The sequence below is a fragment of the Aquarana catesbeiana genome, linkage group LG04 (assembly GCF_042186555.1).
Source record: "Aquarana catesbeiana isolate 2022-GZ linkage group LG04, ASM4218655v1, whole genome shotgun sequence".
Taxonomy (NCBI): domain Eukaryota; kingdom Metazoa; phylum Chordata; class Amphibia; order Anura; family Ranidae; genus Aquarana; species Aquarana catesbeiana.
Genome location: NC_133327.1, coordinates 364862598 through 364879145, shown reverse-complemented (window position 1 = coordinate 364879145; position 16548 = coordinate 364862598). Strand labels below are relative to the sequence as shown.

General features: G+C 41.7%; 1 protein-coding gene across 1 annotated transcript in view; it reads left to right on the top strand.

Moving 5' to 3' along the window:
* RTN4IP1 (reticulon 4 interacting protein 1) overlaps positions 1-16548 on the top strand; it is a 43527-nt gene that overhangs the window by 13726 nt on the left and 13253 nt on the right. The window contains exons 5-6 of the mRNA XM_073627021.1: positions 764-812; positions 3623-3759. Coding sequence (XP_073483122.1) covers positions 764-812; positions 3623-3759 — 186 coding nt within the window. The remainder of the gene's footprint in view (positions 1-763; positions 813-3622; positions 3760-16548) is intronic.

The following is a 16548-nucleotide window of genomic DNA, read 5'->3' as shown; positions in this document are numbered from 1 at the left end:
TAAATCTAACTTATAGAAAAATGAGTTCTATACAGTACTGTTAGTTTAGGCTTGGGTGAGATTTGATGTAACACTTGTGTCTTTAATAACATTAGTAGCTTCAGAGTTGGAATTAGCCAAAGGTTCATGCTCTTCCCTCCTGTCAGCAGCGGCCATTCTTCCTGTATTCTGATTCATGCAAAGCACAAAAGTCATGACAAAGAATGCCAAAATCAGGGGAGAAATCTAACTTCTGGGAGTTGCTTTTGAAGTTTCCTGTGTCTTTTGCACTTTGCAGTAAAATTTTAAACCATTCTATCAGTTCTCAGTTCTCTATGGCCCTGTATTGTGACCTGTGTTATGGAGATGAAGGGATGCCAGGTGTTCTGTAGTCTTAACACACTTCCTATCCTAGGGTGACAGTGATGCTTCAATGAGTGAGTGTTTTAACCCTAGGACAGAAATTTTGCTATTGGCAGGATCACCTGATCACCAAGTTAAAATAAGTGAAAAAAAATAAATAAATAATGAAGTCATCAAATCGAGGGGTTGGTAAACTGCAACAAATACCATTTCAGTTCTTGGGTTTAGATACAATTAAAGGCCAAGTCCGCCTTTTGTGACAAATAATGCTTTCTTTTTAAAATAACAAACATGCTATACTTACCTGCTCTGTGCAATGTACTCCTAAAAGAGTTACACTTTAGCTGCACAGATTTAACCCTGTATTATTATTATTATTATTATTATTATTTATTATTATATAATTTTTTTTTTTTTGCAGCATTTTAATAATTGGTGCATCTGGAGGAGTTGGCACAGCTGCCATCCAGGTATTTGTATTGCAGCTTCTAATTTTCTTTTTAGCTTCAGTATTGTGTCTCATTCATCACAACTTATCCACACCATATTGTGGCATAATCTTTCATTCTAGGTGCATTTTTTTTTTTTCTGTGAAATTTTACTTATTATATTTTATTTTTATTTTTTACAAAAAGCATTTTAACATAGTAAAGGATAGGATATATAATATACACAGTATCTCACAAAAGTGAGTACACCACTCACGCTTTTGTAAATATTTTATTCTATCTTTTCATGTGACAACACTGAAGAAATGACACTTTGCTACAATATAAAGTACAGCTTGTATAACAGTGTAAATTCGCTGTCCCCTCAAAATAGCTCAACACACAGCCATTAATGTCTAAACCACTGGCAACAAAAGTGAGTAAACCCCTAAGTGAAAATGCCCAAATTGGACATTTTCCCTCCCCAGTGTCATGTGACTCGTTAGTGTTACAAGGTCTCAGGTGTGAATGGGGAGCAGGTGTGTTAAATTTGGTATTATTTATTATTATTATTGTTATTATTTATATAAGATAACAACCCCAAACACACCTCCAAGATGAATACTGCCTTGCTAAAGAAACTGAGGGTAAAGGCGATGGACTGGCCAAGCATGTCTCCAGACCAAAATCCTATTGAGCATCTGTAGGGCATCCTCAAACGGAAGGTGGAGGAGTGAAGGTCTCTAACATCCACCAGCTTCAGGATGTCGTCATGGAGGAGTGGAAGGGGACTCCATTGGCAACCTGTGAAGTTCTGGTGAACTCTATGCCCAAGAGGGTTAAGGCAGTGCTGGAAAAAAATATGATGGCCACACAAAATATTGACACTTTCGTCCCAATTTGGACATTTTTACTTAGAGGTGTACTCACTTTTGTTGCCAGCAGTTTAGACATTAATGGCTGTGTGAGTTCTTTTGAAGGGGCAGCAAATTTACTCTGTTATCTCCTTCCCGCCGAGCGTACGCACATATGCAGCCTTGACTTTAGGGGTTACACCGGGATGATGACTGCAGCTGGTACTGTTTTTTTTTTATTTTTTATTTTTTTTTTTTTTTTTTAGAGCGGGTAGTCGGCTCTTCAGGGATAACAACCGATATGGCTAAAAGCCGCTCGGCTGTTATCCCGGAGGAGCGAGAGGGGATGTAATAAAATATTTACAAAAATGTGAGGGGTGTACTCCACTTTTGTGAGATACTGTGTGTGTGTGTGTGTGTGTGTGTGTGTGTGTGTGTGTGTGTGTGTGTGTGTGTGTGTGTGTGTTTACAGGGCTGGTGCAAGGATTTTTGACACCCTAGGCAAAACCTAATTTTGCCGCCCTCCCATTGGCTCTATCCATGTAGACCCCACCTTTTTAATAAAGCACCCATCAAATGCAGCCCACCAGCCCCCATCAAATGCAATCTCACCAGCGCCCATCAACGCAGCCTCACCAGCGCCCATCAATGAATGTTTGCTTGCTTCCATTCATTTGGGAGTTGGGACACAGACCCAGTCCTCCACTGCTGCGCCTCTGACACTATGAGGGTTATTTACAAAAGGCAAATCCACTTTGCACTGCAAGTGCACTTGGAAGTGCAGTCGCTCTAAATCTAAGGGGTATGAGTGGAAGCTCTGCCGATTTTATCATCCAATCATGCTGTTTTTTTATTTTCCTTGCATGTCCCCCTCGGATCTACAGCGACTTGACTTCCAAGCGCACTTTCAGTGCAAAGTGGATTTTCCTTTAGTAAATAACCCCCTATGTGTGAACGGAGCGGCAGCTGCCTACTGATGCTGAGACTTAGTTGCTTGCTGCAGAGAGAAGAGATTAGGAACACCAGTGGCCGGGTGCCCTAGGCAGCAGTGCGTCCTAGGCGGCTGCCTAGTTTGCCTAGTGGTAGCACCGGCCGTGTGTGTGTTTGTTTTTTTTAAAAACCTGCTTATTCTTTCGTGTGTGTGTGTGTGTGTATATGTATATATATATATGTATGTATGTATGTATGTATGTATATGTATATGTGTGTGTGTGTGTGTGTGTATGTGTGTGTATATATATATATATATATATATTATTCATTAAAAGAATTGTGCAGGAGCTCCCATACCATTTCCCTGACTATGTTTATAAGTTGCTATGACAGATTTAGATTTGTATTTTGTGTGTGTGTATTTTACTTAACACATACAGTATATGTATATATAATCTGTACAAAAAGGATGTAGCTGTCATGAAGCAAGTTTCCATGATGGGAGGGTGTGGTATTCCAAGAGAAAAAAGTGACAGGATTATGACCTGGATGCTTTGAACGCTTTAAAACAGAACTACACTGCATCTAAGCACCAAAAATGCTATTGAACTCATTTTTCATATTCAAAGCAAACTCCCCCATCCATCCATCCATATCTCAAAGCTTTATTTTGCTGAGAAATCACTTTGGAAAACACCCCCTAGCATTTCTGGCCACATGTAGCATTTCCATCCTGGAATCCACCTGCCCTTAGTTCAGGCATGCAGGCAGGAGGCTATTCTTAACGGAGAAAGCCACTCCTCAAAACTCCTGGGATGTATGACATCATTTGCCTTGGCAAAAAACCAGGAAGTAACTGAAGAAATGTGGAAAAAAAAATAAGGTCAAAACAAGTAATATGTTACATAGGAAGGTGTATGTATTAATGCTTGCAGCAGAAGGATTAAAAATAGTCAATGTTGATTGAGAGAGTGAAGTTCCACTTTAGGCTGCTTGGCCTACAGTGCATACTGTAAATTTCTTCTTTACTTTGTTCTGACATGTTCCCATGTTTCTATATTTCAGTTATTAAAAGCATGGGGGGCAAATGTGACTGTTGTTTGCTCTGGAGGGGCTCAAACACTGATGAAGGACCTGGGAGCTGATGATGTTATTGATTACACTGCAGCAAGTCTAAAAGACCAGCTGAAGACAAAAGACCTGTAAGTTGTATTTCAGCACACCGTTTAAGTTGTTCATTGATTATTGTGATAATTGGGGTATTGACCTCTGTTACAATACAAGAAGCATAGAAAAAACCTTATGCTAAAAAAAGATGGGTATAGAAAAGTGTCACTACGTAAAGCCTCTGAGATATAGAGGTTGATTTACTAAAGGCAGATCCGCTTTGCACTACAGGTGCACTCGCTGTAGATCTGAGGGGAAGATCTGAAACGAGGGGAAGCTCTGCTGATTTTCATCCAATCATATGCAAGCTAAAATGCTGTTTTTTATTTTCCTTGGATGTCCCCCTCAAATCTACAGTGACTGCACTTCCAAGTGCATTTTCAGGTGCACTTGTAGTGCAAAGTGGATTTGTCTTTAGTAAATAACCCCCATAGTGTTTGAAAAAATATATTAACTACAGTTATCAATAGATATAATTTATTACACAATGAATACAATAAGCCAAATGCAATACATAAAATCATAGATCCTTCACCAAACACCATCCGTAGACAACCTATGTTATTTAACCACTGAGTCCCACCTCTTTATATATGGGGTGAGTGGATGAGTACCTGGCGGTATATACGTTTTTATTTGAATAGTTTGGTTTCCAAAATCTCTTTTTGCTCTTATGTTTTCATAAGGTAATGGTGACCTTTTCTTTGGAAACCATCCTTCTGTTCATGATTGCTTGATCCCCACCCTTCACCTTCCAATTAGATGTGGTTACGTGTCCATGTATTTATCCACTGGCTAAATTATCTATGCAGGTTTGCACACACACACACACACACACACACACACACAGCAGTTTGTTCTATCTGAGTCGGCTTTTTATGATTGATAACCTTCGGAGCAATCTATTTTATCTGACCTACCCCTCCATCCTTTCTTTGCTTGAGTTTCCCCTTAGAAGGAATCCTTATATAATTTAGTGAGCCATCTTTTTATATACGGTTCCTCTTTTAATTATGGCATATGTCTTGGGTGACAAGGTAGATGTTGAGATGAAATCAGCACTATTTAATGACCAAAGCGCAAATGAAGCCAAAGATGATGAGATTAAAAGACTCTTTAAAAATCACAAAAAACTCCTAATTAAACATTTAAATTGAAAATGGGACATTTCTTTTTTGGAGAATTACATCTCCCAGAAGATTATCCCTCAAGGGATAACAGAGACAGAGTTATTCCTGCGGAACATTTGCATAATGACAGATTTATTCCCAAATGGAAGGAACTCTGTAACCTGCACGGCATAGATCTGATGAAATTGTGAAGAAGGTGCAACTAGTAGACTTAAAAAGTGAGAGAGAACAAAGTAGCTCTGACTTGGGCCCTTTCAAAAATGAGGAATTCATTAAACAGAGTGACATGGTCAAGAAGGAAATTGACAGGGTACAAAAAAAAACAATTGTTCTTCTGAATTCAGAAGAGATCTCCTTGACTGGGAAAAAGACGAAATCTTTGATTTGTCTTCCCCCAAAAAATAGGAATACATCCAGACGTAGACAGGGTAGATCCTCATTTTCCCCATCCTGAGACAGACATGACCATGAGTGATTTTGACAGTGACGGTTCTGTTAGGTCAGTGAGGTTTTTTTAGACCGCGAACAGGACAGTTTGGTGTCCCCAGTAAGGAATTCACAAGACAAAATAGTAAAAGAAAAAGTAATCAAAGGAAATGGAAAGGGAGAGGAAAAAGAGAAAACACAGAATGCAAGTACAGGACAAGGAGCCAACGAAGGAGAACATAATATATGACTCCCTCTTAGGCTGTCCAGACAATAAAGTAGTTAATCTTTCCTCTTTCCCTTTAAAAGAATTGCATATTCAAATCTTAAACTGAGGGTTATCCTTTTCACCAAAACAAAACATGAAGGAATTCACTGTGTATAAAGACATTAATCTTTTTCTCTGTAAGGTTTTGTTTCTATATGCGCAATGGGATAGAAGCCATGCAGCGTGCGAAACCTTACAGGAAGATGACAGAAAAGCAATTGATGATCTCCTAGCTCTTCTGGATGAAGGAGCACTGGATACTGATATGCCTGCAGATGAGGACACCATAGTCCTCAGACAGGTCGACCTAAGAATTCAATCTAAAAAGATGTTACCCCTTTCTAAAAATAAACTTACAGGCAAATTTTTTGACCTTGCAATGATTTAAAAGTCAAAATGGGAGGAATTTAATCAAGATAATCTGAACAAACAAGAAAGGGCTGCCCTTAATGAATTAAAAAATGCCAAAGGTATAGTTATTAAAGAGTGATAAAGGCAATGTGGTCTTAATGAATGAGAATTACGTGAAAGAAGTCCAAAAAAACAACTAGGTAATTCCATTATATATTTAAAACTTTCAGGCTCTTCTTTCTCTAGTCTGGTTGAAGAACAGAACTATAAGCTGACCTTGTCGCAAGAAGAGGGTTTTATAACAAATAAGGAATTAAATTATCTGAAAATAGTTGACTATAATATCCTGGTTCTCTACATCCCTAAATTGCATAACGACTTTGTGAATCCTCCAGGGAGGCCCATAGTCTCTGCAATTAATGGACCTTTAGAAAGGGTAGGCCAATACATTGATAGTCTTTTTGTAAACAATGGTCCCTGCCCTGGAATCCTATGTAAAAGACCCTAAGGATGTCCTCAAACTTGATAATCTCAAGGTAGATGAGTGGTTCCTTTGTTGGTATCGATGTAGAGTCAATATATACATCGATACCTCATCATTGGGGATTAAGAGCTGTTGAATTTTTTCTTGATAAACTCTATCGAGAGATGGCCCATCAGAATGAATTTATCCTTGATCTCCTAAATATTGTCCTGCATAATAACTTCTTTTTGAATTCAGCGATGTCAGCTATCACTGTATGTGTGCCTACATCTGGGAATGTGGGAGGAACTAGACGTGTATAGATCCAGTGCTTTTGTTGGTCTGTTTGTTTGGGTCCTGGGTAAGCTATATTGATGATATCCTGATGGTCTGGAAGGGAACCGAGACTGAGTTTATGGATGAATTAAATGACAACGATCGCAATATCAGGCTTGCATTTGGATTCGACTTGGTCTCGATTCCCTTCCTTGACCTCAGGATAGCCAAGAAGGATGGCATATTGGTAACCTCTACCTTTCATAAACCCATGGTAGCCAACACTACTTCGGGCAGACAGCTTTCATCCTAGGTCCTTAGTAAAAGGCATTCCAATGGGTCAATTCCCCTGTATCAGGAGGAATTGTACAAATGACCTGCAATTTTAAAATGAGGCACATGACATGTATTTAGGGAGAGAGGATATAGTTGAAAGGTACTGAAGGCAGCCAAAAGAAGACGGATTAACACAGAGAGACCCTCCCATCTGAAGGAACGGAGGCCCTCCCTTCCCTCTTCCCTCTTCCCTCTCCCCAAGATAAATCCCCCAACAACAAGAACCCGTGAGATTCATCACCCGATATGGGTCACAATAGTCGGCAGTAAGAGAGATCCTAGGAAGGCATTAGTCCACCCTGTCGTGTTGTCCTGTCTGGTATAGTGGGTGACTGTTCTCATATGGTCGCACAAAGAGCTTCGAACTTGTCTGACATGCTCACTCTGTCTGAGTTCATTTAGTTCATACTCTACATTTTCCGTATTTCCTCTGATCAGCATATATGGTTTATCAAATACCATCCACCAAAAGCCTCCTGTACAGTGTTCCATCCCGTGTGTACCTCAGCCACATACCACAGTCCCCAGGATTTTTGAATTTTGCATTTGCCTCCTTTTTTCCTATATCCATATCAGGACTGTGGGGCTCTGGCAGTGTCTCCTCAATTTTTGTCCTTTGCTTTTTGCAGTGCATTTACATGGTCTCCATTGCAGATGCATGTGTAGTGTTTGTCTGTTTGTCCTGTCTGTCCAATGCTGTTTATGGATGGTGTTTGGTGAAGGATCGATTATTTTATGAATTGCATTTGGCTTATTGTATTAATTTTGTAATAAATTCTATCTTTTGATAATTGTAGTTTAAAATATTTTTTCAGACACTATATCTCAGAGGCTCTACATAGTTGCACTTTTCTATACCTATCTTCTTTTGGCATAGGGTTTTTTTCTATGTTATTTAGCCACTGAGCCCCACCTCTTTATATATGGGGTGAGTGCCTGCCAGTAATTCCGTTTTTTTTTTTTTTATTTGAATGGTTTGGTTTCCAAAATCTCTTTTGCATAAATACAAGAAGCACATCAAGTAAAGTTCTGGTACCTCTCATGTACTATATTCCCTCACCATACATATCCTTATTGGCACAGAAGAAGAAGAAACAGCATAAGTAAAAAGTTAAACATTGAGTAGATTTGTTGTCTCCCATTTAGACTGCTTTGGATATATTTAACGATGGTTTCCAGGTTTTGGTGAAATTGACCAAACAAGCTATTCCTACATGCCGGCTATACACTTGTACTTTTGATAGGGTTTGGAAGTAAGAACAACAAGGCCAGGATCAGGCAGAACATTGTCCTTGCATATGTATGTTCAGTAAGAGTTTTAGAGATCCCCAGCAAATATACTGTAACTCTAGTGTTTTAGGAGCAGTGTAATCTATTTTCCCAATTGATTGAGCATGAACTTACAACAAAAAGATGTGCATTTTAGAGCATGACTACAACATCTGCTACACAATGCCAAATGGAGAACCGTTTTTCTTTTTAAAATGTGCTTTTATTTTTTTTATATTAATATGCAAGGGAAGGACGAGATAATGAACAACTAATGTAGGGACACTGCCTTCAGAACAGCTTCTTGGAATATCATCATACAAATCTTCCTGAAAAAAGCCCTACAGGTTTTTGATTGATATAGGGGATGGAAATCTGGTCTGCATTCCACATTGATGTTGAGAGCTGTTGACCTGGGAGGCTGTCAGAGGTATTTGACATCATGTCGGCATTCCTACAACTCTTGACCTTGTTAAACACTGTTTAGGGGGCTGTGAAAAAAAAGGCACTGACTGTTGGAGTATAATGGATCTAAAAGACACCGGAAGAGCATTGTCATAAAGAAAGGGTGCCTGAGAGACCAACCCAGGTAGCAGAAGTTGAGTCAAAACCCTGTGTTTCACTCTTTGCTGTGAATAAAAGTGGGTAGGAACCCCTAAATCGCACCTTGGCAAGTGGAGACCTTCAAAGATCTACATTTGAATAGGCCCCATCACAAAGCATTATCACTGTAAAATATGAGAACATAATGAGGGTACATTATTTGCACCATAAGTTGTACCTGGTTCTGTAAAATAGCCTAATATTCCTGGGTACATGATTTTGCAAAACAATCAATACATTTTATCATACCAATTCATAGATGTGATGGTCTGCATTTCAATTTCTTTTTTAGGCTTGCTTTCTTCTATTTTTAACCTTACCAAGTAAGTCTGATTTTTCCATAGCCCATGCTGTCCTGCAGCTGTAGCAGTTAAAGGTTTGAGACAAACCATTTACCACTGACAGGGTGCTTACAATGATCAGCTTTTATTTATGTAAAACCTTTATCCCAAAAGTTAAAACACTGTTGCTGTATCCACTTAAAAAGTGTGAGTTGGAGTATGGCTTCAATTTGTTAATTAATCTAAATCTGTTGGTACATCTAACACTCCCCTCCCCTCAGACTGACAATTCTGCTGTCCAAAGGTCTCTGTCAGAGTGTAGACACTCTAATACAGGAGGTGGGCTACTGATCAGTACAATAGGTGAAAACAAAGGGAAAAGCCATCAAAAAGAAAACGAATGCAGCCACCACATCTAAGGATTCTTAAAGTTGTTGTAAGCCCTTACATATACCCAGTGAGGTGACTGGCCTCAGGTGATACACAGAGATTAAAAAAAAATCCTACTTAAAGCGGAACTTCAGTCATTTTTTTTTTTCATCTATTAAATCTTCTGCTCTTGTTGTTTTAACTTTGGATAGTAAAACATTTTTTTTTCTGCCAGTAAATACCTTATACAGCCCACTTCCTGTTTCTTTTTTGGTCATTAGCCTAGGCTTATGACATCATCCACAGCTTTCTCTCTCTCTCGAGAGAGTTTGCCAGGAAGGGAGGGGGATGAGTCATAAGAGGGACAATGAGAGCTGCAGAGCTGGAGGTGTGTCTGTGTAAATCCAGGAAGTGAACAGGCAGCAGCTTCAGTTGCCCACAGTTAAAATGAAAATGGCTGCAACCAGGCTTTGTGGAGGACGATTTCTGCAGCATATTTGGCAAGTACAGAATTGCAGTACAGTATATATAAAATAATATGCAAAGTGGTTGGAGGGAAGCTTCAGGATGGCAAAGATGTTTTTACTACAAATTATGTGAGCAGACTGCAGTTCCTCTTTAAATTCTATCTGTCTATTTGCAGTCTTCTCTTCTCTACACCTGCTCAAAGCCCAGAATTGGTAAAACTTGCCTGAGCTGTCAGAACACTGGGGGCAGGGAGGTGAAATTACACTCTGCAGGGCTCAGTGAGGAGAGCTCTGAGAGCTGATTGGAGGGAAAGGACATACCTTTCTTCACACAGGAACAGAGCTGAGGCTGTCAATCACGGGTTGTTTGCTGAGATCCCTCCCATCACTATTGTTCTCTTCATGTCCAGGAAAACTTGTCAGAATTGATTCATGCAGATAGCAGAGGAATGAGGCAGCAGACAGAAATGACACTTAGTGCTCTGGACTGATACAGGTACACACTATAGAGGGATATGCATTGTTCAGACTTCATGTTTGAGGGTTACAACCACTTTAACCACTTCCCGCCCGCTGTACGTCATATGACATCCTGGACTCTGAGTGGAGATATCTGAATGATGCCTGCAGCTGCAGGCATCATTCAGATATTCTTTTCTGCCGGCGATTCCCTGCTGTAAAAACAATTGTAGCCACTTAAAAGTTTTTACAGGCTGCGGGAGACTATTACAAGACTAGTTTCTAATCATCAGGCTGTACTGTAATTGACAACATTGATCAGCTGGCAATCAGTGAGCATGGCTTAATGCAGCTTTTCTTGTCATAGATGTTAGAAACTGCTCAGTCATCACAAGTATACAATGCATTTGTATGTATAGTCCCATGGTCATGTGTGCAGACAGCAGGTACATGTTCACATTTGCATTCATAGGTGAGGAAAACAGTGAAAAAAGCGAATAGTTCTACAGTTTTTTTACAAAAGTGAGTACACCCCTCATGTTTTTGTAAATATTTTATTATATCTTTTCATGTGACAACACTAAAGAAATGACACTTTGCTGCAATGTAAAGTAGTGAGTGTACAGCTTGTATAACAGTATAAATTTGCTATTACCTCAAAATAACTCAACATACAGCCATTAATGTCTAAACCACTGGCAACAAAAGTGAATACACCCCTAAGTGAAAATGTCCAAATTGGGCCCAAAGTGTCAATATTTTTTGTGGCCACCATTATTTTCCAGCACTGCCTTAACCCTCTTGGGCATGGAGTTCACCAGAGCTTCACAGGTTGCCCCTGGAGTCCTCTTCCACTCCTCCATGATGACATCACGGAGCTGGTGGATGTTAGAGACCTTTCGCTCTTCTACCTTCTGTTTGAGGATGTCCCACAGATGCTTAATAGGGTTTAGGTCTGTAGACCTACTTGGCCAGTCCATCACCTTTACCCTCAGCTTCTTTAGCAAGGCAGCGGTCGTCTTGGAGGTGTGTTTTTGTTATGTTGGAATACTGCCCTGCGGCCCAGTCTCCGAAGACAGGGGATCATGCTCTGCTTCAGTATATCACAGTACATGTTGGCATTCAAGGTTCCCTCAATGAACAATAGCTCCTCAGTGCTGGCAGCAATCATGTAGCCCCAGACCATGACACTCCCACCACCATGCTTGACTGTAGGCAAGACACACTTGTCTTTGTACTTCTCACTTGGTTGCCGCCACACACGCTTGACACTATCTGAACCAAATAAATTTATCTTGGTCTCATCAGACCACAGGACATGGTTCCAGTAATCCCATGTCCTTAGTCTGCTTGTCTTCAGCAAACTGTAGGCTTTCTTGTGCATCATCTTTAAAAGAGGCTTCCTTCTTGGACGACAGCCATGCAGAACAATTTGATGCAGTGTGTGGCGTGTGGTCTGAGCACTGACAGGCTGGACCCCCCCAACCCCTTCAACTTCTGCAGCAATGCTGGCAGCACTTATACGTTCATTTCCCAAAGACAACCTCTGGATATGACGCTGAGTACATGCACTCAACTTTATTGGTCGACCATGGCGAGGCCTGTACTGACTGGAACCTGTCCTGTTAAACCACTGTATGGTCTTGGTCACTGTGCTGCAGCTCAGTTTCAGGGTCTTTGGCAATCTTCTTATAACCTAGGCCATCTTTATGTAGAGCAACAATTGTTTTTTTCAGATCCTCGGAGAGTTCTTTTCCATGAGATGCTACGTTGAACTTCCAGTGACCAGTATGAGAGAGTGAGAGCAGTAACACCAAATTTAACGCACCTGCTCCCCATTCACACCTGAGACCTTGTAAAACTAACGAGTCACATGACACCGTGGAGGGAAAATGGCTAATTGAGCCCAATTTGGACATTTTCACTTAGGGGTGTACTCACGTTTGTTGCCAGTGGTTTAGGCAATGGCTGTGTGTTTGAATTATTTTAAACTGTTGTGCAAGCTGTACACTCACTACTTTACATTGTAGCAAAGTGTATTTCTTCAGTGTTGTCACATGAAAAGTTATATTAAAATATTTACAAAAATGTGAGGGGTGTACTCACTTTTGTGAGATACTGTATATACAGGTACATTAATCTCCACCTCTTCAGGACTTGGATCTTAGGCTAGTTATCATTAAAGGGTTTTACCCTAGAACTCCCTTTCTGACTATTGTTGGACCCATAGAAATCTATGGAAAATCTCCGCTATCTAGACAGAAGTGTAGAGCAATGTTTGGCATTAGACTAGGGGATGAAAGTGACTGACTGACATCGCACCGCAGACATTTCACCTTGCACATTTGAATGCTGTTGTTGAACTATTATTTAATGAATTCGTCAATATAACATGTAAATATCAGTAATTGCTGCTATACATGTTCAACAGTTCTGCTATATAATATTTGTTTTATCTTATACAAATACTGTTGCACTGCGTATATGTTTCAATGTAAACCAATCTTTAAGCAAATAAAACTTTCTTCAAATTAAACTATCAGTTCCATCTATCCAATCAAAATATCACCAGAAAAAAATTGAAAATTAATAAAATAAAAGGCAGCTATTGCCTTTAGTTTGTTTTGGCCGCTTGTGCAATGCAGGGTTGCTGTCCCTTTTTGTTTCCATTTGTTTTACCCTTTAATCCTTTCTTCCTTTTTCTTTCTTTCTCAGGTCCTGGGCAGTTGTTCGGCGTTTGTGCCATTCTGAGGTGTAGAGCACGTTTGGCTGTTCCATCGGCCTTATAGGGCCAGCGTGGCCGCCCTGTGCTCCTTTTCTTAGGGGACCCTGTGATGACATTATCAGGCCGCCCGAGCCGAGCAAGCTCGATGGTCGCCGGAGGCACCGTCCACCATATTTATTGTGGGCAAAAATGCTGGTATTTTCCCAGCAAGCTGGCATGTGGGTCTGGGGGAGGTTTTTCCCTTCCATAGGTCTGTTAATAGGCTTAGTCTGCTTGAATGGCAGGCAGACACCTAACCTTCTCCTGTCAGGCAGACTTCCCTCTTTGGATTTTCTCCTACAGAAAAGCCTCCTTTTGAGCGCCCTCTGCTGTTTCTACACAGGTATTACTTTGTTAATTGTTTTTAAAAAGAAAAAAAATTGTTCTTTTATACCAAATACGTCCCACTTGTCCTCCAGCCATGAGTCAGTCACCATTTACATAAGACCCTCAAGTTTTAAGGTAGGGGACCACTGTATTGGTTAAGTTTGCAGGTTGTCGCAAAAAAAAAGTGCATTCTAATTGCGGATTGCTTTGATTTGTTTCAGCCCCATATGCTCACGCTCTTGAAGATCTAGAGCCAGAGAAGAAAGACCCCTCAGGAAAGCGCAGCCACAGGCACCGCTCTCATTCCAAAAGGAAGTAAAAAAAGGCAGCACGCCTCCTCTTCTCCTAAGAAATACCAGTGCCCTAATAAAAAGGCCTGCTTGGCCTGTGCAGCAGTCTCGATGCCAAACAATTTAGTGTGCAAGGGCTGCCTGGAAGAATTTGCAGTGGACAGAGAGCAGGAGACTGCCCAGGTGTCAGCCTCACTGAAAAAGGTAGTGCGAGACTTCATCTCAAAGATCACTTCTGGTATTCCAGCAAGACAGCCCGTTAGTGACACTAGTCAGGTGGCCCCACTGGAGCATCAGCCAGGGATTTCAGCAGGTAGTGCTCCTCCTTTTTAGTGCTGTTTCTGATGAATCCACACAGCAGCCGGAGGACAGCAGCTTCTCTTCTGCAACAAGCGATCCAGAATGCTTGGATTTACCTTTTTTTCCTTTGGTGGATCCATATATCCAAGCGATCAAGCAGGCCATTGCATGGGAGGCAGAGGATGCTCCCAAGAAGGTGAAATCTTATTTTCCTTTTTTTCAGAAGTGCCAATCCCTTTTTTATTTTTATGGAGGAAATCAAGGATATCCTGAAACAAGAATGGCACCGAGGAGAGATTCTTGTTTAATTGGCTGCACAAGTTATATCCCCTACAGGGGGCAGACATAGCCTCACTTGTCTCCCCTCCCAGCTGTGGGCACCGTGGAGGTCTGGCTAGCGAAGAAGGTTACACTACCAATGGAGGATTCAGCCTTGTTCAGGGCCACAATGGACAGAGGGATAGATCTGGACCTGAAGGGAGTCCAAGCGGCCGGAGCAGCCTGTCGCCCAGCCGTAACTCTCACCTCAGTGGCCAGCGCCTTGAAGGTCTGGACTCAGAACATTGAGTCAGCGATAAAGGAAGGGGTACAAAGAGCAGATATTGTTCAGGCTCTAGAACTCTCAAGGTGTCTTCAGATTTTATGGCGGCCATAAACACAATCAAGTGTTCAGGCAGAGCAATGTTGCACTCAGTCAAAAAAAAAAAAAGGCTCTATGGTTAAAGCCTTGGGCCACTGATGCATCATCAAAGCAGAACTGGTGCAAGATCCCTTTTGACAGGAAGTCCCTATTTGGCAGAAAGATGGAGACAGCCACCTCCAAAATGTCATGGGGCAGGTCAGACCTGCTTTTGCAGAACAGGCAAGCAAAATATTTCCACAGTAGATCTCATTTCTCCAGGTCCAGGGAGCTGAGATCCAGCAGACATGCCAGAGGATCAGGTGGCGTATGGAAGCGTACCCAGGCAACCGTCCTCAGGGCGCACAAGCAAAAAAAGCCATAAATGTCCTCCAAGAGCCTAGCAAGCCCTTTTGACGGTAGGTGGCCCCAGGCATTCGTAGTAGGGTCCAGGTTGACACATTCCGCTGATGCTTGGGTGGAAAATTATACAGACCTTTGGGTAAAGGCAGCAGTCACCCAAGGCCATTTCTGGCAGTTTTGCAGTGCCCCTCCTCCGGATCATTTCTCCTCCCTCAAGATTCCGGAGGCTCCATTGAAGGCAGCGGTACTGCTACGATATATACACACACTTCAAACCCAGCAAGCCGTGATACAGATTCCATCTTCAGAAAGATATACCGGGGTTTTACTCCACCCTGTTCATGGTAAAAAGAATGGAGGATGGTGTCCAGTCATAGATCTAAAAAGGCCTTCTGGAATAGGTTCAAAATAGAGTAAATCCACATAGTCATCCAAGCAGTGCAGCAGAGTGACTGGATGCTTTTCTTTAGATCTACTAAATGCCTATATTCATGTCCCAACCTTGCCCTCTTTTCAGAGGTATATGAGGTTTGCAGTCAGCCACACGTATCTGCAGTTCACCAGCCTTCCTTTCGCCCTGTACACATTGCCGAGAACATTCACGAACATTCCTCATTGGCCCCACTCAGGACACAGGGTCTCCGGGTCTATCATTACTTGGATGATGTCCTCCTGTTGGCCAGGGGAGCTCTTGAAACACAGGGAAATCCTTGCCCATACCTTTCAGAAATTCAGTTGAAACCTCAACTTCAAGAAGAGACAACTTGCCACCAACCAGCAGTTGATATACCTGGGGGCACTCTTCAACACAGCTGACACTTCGTTCTCACTTCCTCCAGCAAAAGCGTTGATCGTAAGGAAGAGAGTCTTGATGACAAACTTCCACTCATCTGTCAGCAGCCCAGTGTCTCAGCCTGTTGGGTGCTTTTGTCTTCTTGCATTCCAATTCTCCCTTGGGCACATTGGCACATGCGGCAATTCCAGCTAGGTTTCTCACGTAGTGGAGAAAGCAGTACCTAGCACAACTAATAGCAGTGTCTCTCAGTATGAGGAGGAGCCTGCAGTGGTGGCTGATGGAGACCTTGAAGAACTCTCACCCCTTAGGGTCATTAGACTGGACCATCATTACAATGGATGCCAGCGAGACAGGCTGGGGGGGCACCCTGCAAAGGACAGTCAGTCCAGGGCAGAGGGAGATTCCTGGCAAAGGCATAGTGTCAAATGTGCTAGAGATTCGAGCAGCATTTCTGTCTCAAGGCTTTGCAGCACAAGAGCCAGGAAAAGCCAGTCACTATGCAGATGGACAACAAGGCAGCAGTTGCTTATAAACTACGCCAGGGAGGAATCCGCAGCAGCATCCTACTGAAGGAAGTGTCCGGGCAGAAAATCACGTTCAAGCACTAAGTGCAGTCTTTTTCTCCCAGGGAGGTTGAACATGCAGGTGGAATGTCTCTTTCAAACAT